This window comes from Plasmodium gaboni, assembly GCF_001602025.1.
Source record: "Plasmodium gaboni strain SY75 chromosome Unknown, whole genome shotgun sequence".
Lineage (NCBI taxonomy): Eukaryota > Apicomplexa > Aconoidasida > Haemosporida > Plasmodiidae > Plasmodium > Plasmodium gaboni.
In genome coordinates, this window is record NW_017385476.1 from 144 (window position 1) to 4,719 (window position 4,576).

Genomic DNA, 4,576 nt, shown 5'->3' on the forward strand with positions numbered 1-4,576 from the left:
ATATAATAAATAGGAACGAGAAAAAATAATTAAATTTTTTAAAAATATTATATAACAAAACATTTCCACATTTTTTTATAATTTTAAAAACAATTTGTAATTATATTTAATTTTATACATTACATAAATTATAATTATAATTTTATTTTTATACATGTTAATAACAAGTAAAACTGTAGTTAATAACAACTTTTTTTTTTTTTTTTTTTTTTTGTTGTTGTAGATTATATACAATGTGTAGTGTAATAGTAGTTAAAGATATACAATACATATATTATAACTGTTTAATATATATATTTGTATTATACATATTGCAATAGAAAACTTGTGTCATTGAAATTATATAAAATAATTAACAACAATCATTTTGTATCATAAAATATGATATGAAAATATTAATAAACTCATAGTAAATATATTTTTTAATAATTTCATTATGTATTTTTTTGTTCTTTTACTGTTCTTTTTTTTTTTGTTTGTTCTAAAATTCTTTGTATGTTATATGTGTCTCTCTAATTTATATATGTTCTTACTAAGGTTAATATTAATATTATTTTTGTTTTATGCAAAAATGTTGGTGGTTTTTTAAAGGACGTATTAATTATTAAAGTATTAAATCATATAATTATGAAAAAATATATTTATTATTATAAGAAATTAAGAACACAAAAGAACAACAAAAGAACAAAAACAAAGGACAAAAGCATAAATCATACATATTATTATACATTATACTTTATAGATTCCTTTACTGTTGTATCTTATAAATATATATATTTTTTTCATGATATATATTAATATATATATATATATATATATATATACATTATTTATAAAATATATCTATATATTTTTATTATATATTAATTGCATTATTATATGTTCCAAAACTATAATTGTATTGATGTTATTTAATAATAATATTATATTAATATCTATTATATATATATATATATATAAAACATGTATTACACCACATTATATATACTATAAAAATACAAGAAATAATACATTTTCATTTGATACATATCTAATAACTCTAAAAGAATAAATTTATAATATTTCTAAAAATTAAGGTAATTCCTATAATGATAATAATAATACATATTAGTATAAAACAAAAACGAAAAAATAACAACGAGAATAGAGAACATATAAATATTGTTATAATAACATGAATTTCATGATAGTATATATTGTGCTTATTTTTATAAAATATATTTTTTAATAATATATGCAATAAATAACCGATAGTTCCATGTTATAAACCAATAGCAACCTAGACACAATTAAATACGAATTTTCAAATTATTGATGGGCACATTCGAATAATTATATATATATATATATATATATATATATTATAGTATTATACAACATATATAAATAACTTATGTAAATGAGAAAGTCTTAATATACATGTAAAATGTTATTTTTGTTTTCCAATATTTTCTGTTGTATATTTATAATGTTAAATCCTGAATTTCCTTTATTAATTAATTTACGTTCTTTTATTTTATTTATATGAACACATTAATTTTAGTATGCGTTTATAAAATACCATATACATTGTATTAAAAAAAATTATATATACGTATTATACAATAAAGGTAGATATGTACTTATGGCATTTATAATATTATATATAATAGTTTATAATATAAATATAAAATAATATTATATTATTCATATACAAAACTATTTTTCTTTCTTTTTTTTTTTTTTTTTTCAACATCCGTATAAGATGTGGAAAATGAAAACTAATGATTAATAATACAAAAAAAACGATATTCAAATATTTTCCCCTCACTACACATATTTATATTTATCACCTGATTTATCTTAACTATTTTGAGAACGCATTTCTGAATTTTTGAAGGAACAAGTAGGTCTATTTGATTTTGCTTCTATTTCTTTTTCATATTTCTTTATATGTGTTGTTCCAACGTTTCCCTTTTCTTTTACATGTGATATATTTTGTTTTTCTTTTAATGTATCTTTTGGATATTTGTCTTTCTTGTATTTTCTTTCATTGGTATATATATATTCTCCTAATTCATTATTTTCGTGTTTATGATTTTTTCTAAGTTCATGCTAAAATTCTGCTAATGATATAAAACGATTTGTCCATAATACGATGTTTATATAGCTTATATGTTTATATAAAGTATCAGCGTCATTCTAAAAATAGATAAAAAAAATTAAAATAAAGCAAATAATAAATCAAATTATATTAATTATATATATTATATTATACATAAATATGGAAAGTATGAATAAATATAATAAATTGTATAATAACAACAGGTATTTGTATATAGTGTATATATATATATATATATATATATATATATATAATTATTATTGTAATTTGGAGTGTTTAGAACATTATATATCCATTTTTTATTCGTATTTATTTCTTATCATAGCATTATGTTAATTTTTATTATATATATGTTAATAAGTCTGTTAATTACACATAATATTATATATACTATATTATTAAAATAAATTAATAATTAATATATGGTAATTATTTTAATTTTGATATAAATGTACAAATATATATATATATATATATATATATTTTTTTATATATGTCAAAATGCACAATTCTAACATACATAAACAAAATTTATATATATTTGCATTTATATGATTAATATAATAATTTTTTGTTAAAACTAAAATATATATATTCAATAAATTTTATTCGAGTACACACCTAAAGAATGATATAACATATTTCTATATAATTTTTTATATTCTGCTAAATAATTAGAATCCTAAACATAAATATATTTTTGATAAATAATTATTTTTATATAAATCAATTGGTTTTAATAATTTTTCTTATTAATGTTTTATACATACTATAATTAAAAAGCATTTTTGTTTCTTTTAAATTTTATAATTTTTATTCAAGTTTTTTTAAGAGTTTTTCTTTGTATTCTTCATATAATTCTTTTTTTAATATTTGAAAATATTCTAAGTAGGAATAAATAAATTTTAATATCTCATCAAGTGTATGTTTACCATTAATTAAACTAAAAAATGTTTTAGTGTATTCCACCTCTTCCTTTATCAAAGATTGACAAAATTTAGAACGATATTTTTTACATACATAATCAGAGAACCAACGTTTCTTAGAATCATCCCATAGATAATTATCATTGTCTAAGTTTTTTTTTATTGGTGCTTTTAACTCTTTTAATATATCATCCAAACCTTCTTTTGCAACACCAAGTGTGTGAGACCATATATTTTTAAGATCTTCTAAGGGTGGACATTCTTCTAATGAATTTAGAACATCAAATAATTCTTTTTCTGTTAAATTTTTTGATATATCATTGTAACCTTTATTTTTTAATGTAACTCCTTTATTGTTACAGGAATTGGAGGTCCTTTCATTTGTTTCTTCCAAATGATTCTTTGTATTTTTTCTTTGTGTATTATTACTATTTTCATTTTCAAATTCAGATAAATTTCGTGATATTATTACACTACATTTTATGGATGGAACTATATTTACTTCATATAAATTCTGTAATATATAGAAAAAAAATAATAATAATTAATTAAATATATTATTTTTTTTCTATTTTTGGTGAACAAAAAAAAATTAATTACTTATAATATTATATATATAGCAAACAAATATATAAATATATTTATAACAAACTATGAAAAAGTTTTTTTGAGTTATTTTTTTAACTCACCGATAAAGATATATAAAATAATGAAATTACACATAAACATATGGATATAAAAATAAAAGATCTACAATGTATTTTGCATTTCATTTTTAGCCCATTTACATCATTAGAATACAAATTATATTTATGTTTTTTAAAATTCCTATTATAAAATATTCCCTTAATTTTTATTAATAATAAATTAAAATATGTTATTGTATTTTTTAGCTTTGTTATGTGTGAAAATTAAATTTTCTATTACAGTATATTTTTATTATTAATAAATAATAAAATTTTTCCTATAAATTTTATATTATTATTATGTTTATTAAATATTATATATATATATATATATATATATATAATAATTTTAAATAAAAAAAAAATTATAATAATAATAACTTTAAATAAATATAACATTTATTATCTGATTTTTTTTGTAATAAAACATAAATATTTGTTACAATATAAAATATAATAATTTCGATTTTAAAAATATAAAATTAAATAATATACATTTATGTATATAACAAACATTTATTAAATATTATAATTATAATCTTTTCACCTAAATATATGGTATTTACTAGAATTTATATTAATTAATTCACTATATAACTATTTGGTAGAAATAACACAAGCAAATATTTTAAAAAAATTTTAAACATATGTTTGAGCATTTTTATATAAAATATAAAATTCAATGTTAAAACCAAATATCGCTGTTTTTATTTTCTATAATCCAAATCAAAATTTTTATTCAAAAAAATTTGTATATTTATAATATTATATTTATATAAATTAAAATATTAATACACGCATCATAGTAAATCACATTAATATAAATTATCTTTCATTGATCAGATATAAAATATATATAT

At 16.4% G+C, this 4,576-nt stretch overlaps 1 protein-coding gene across 1 annotated transcript; it reads right to left on the reverse strand.

Moving 5' to 3' along the window:
* Positions 1-2,917: 2,917 nt before the first annotated feature.
* Positions 2,918-3,803, reverse strand: PGSY75_0033500 (exported protein (PHISTa); the record flags this gene model as incomplete). Its single annotated transcript, XM_018783468.1, has 2 exons — positions 2,918-3,544; positions 3,720-3,803. 2 exons carry the CDS (start codon positions 3,801-3,803, stop codon positions 2,918-2,920), a joined length of 711 nt encoding a protein of 236 aa, XP_018638760.1.
* Between the last annotated feature and the right edge of the window lie 773 nt (positions 3,804-4,576).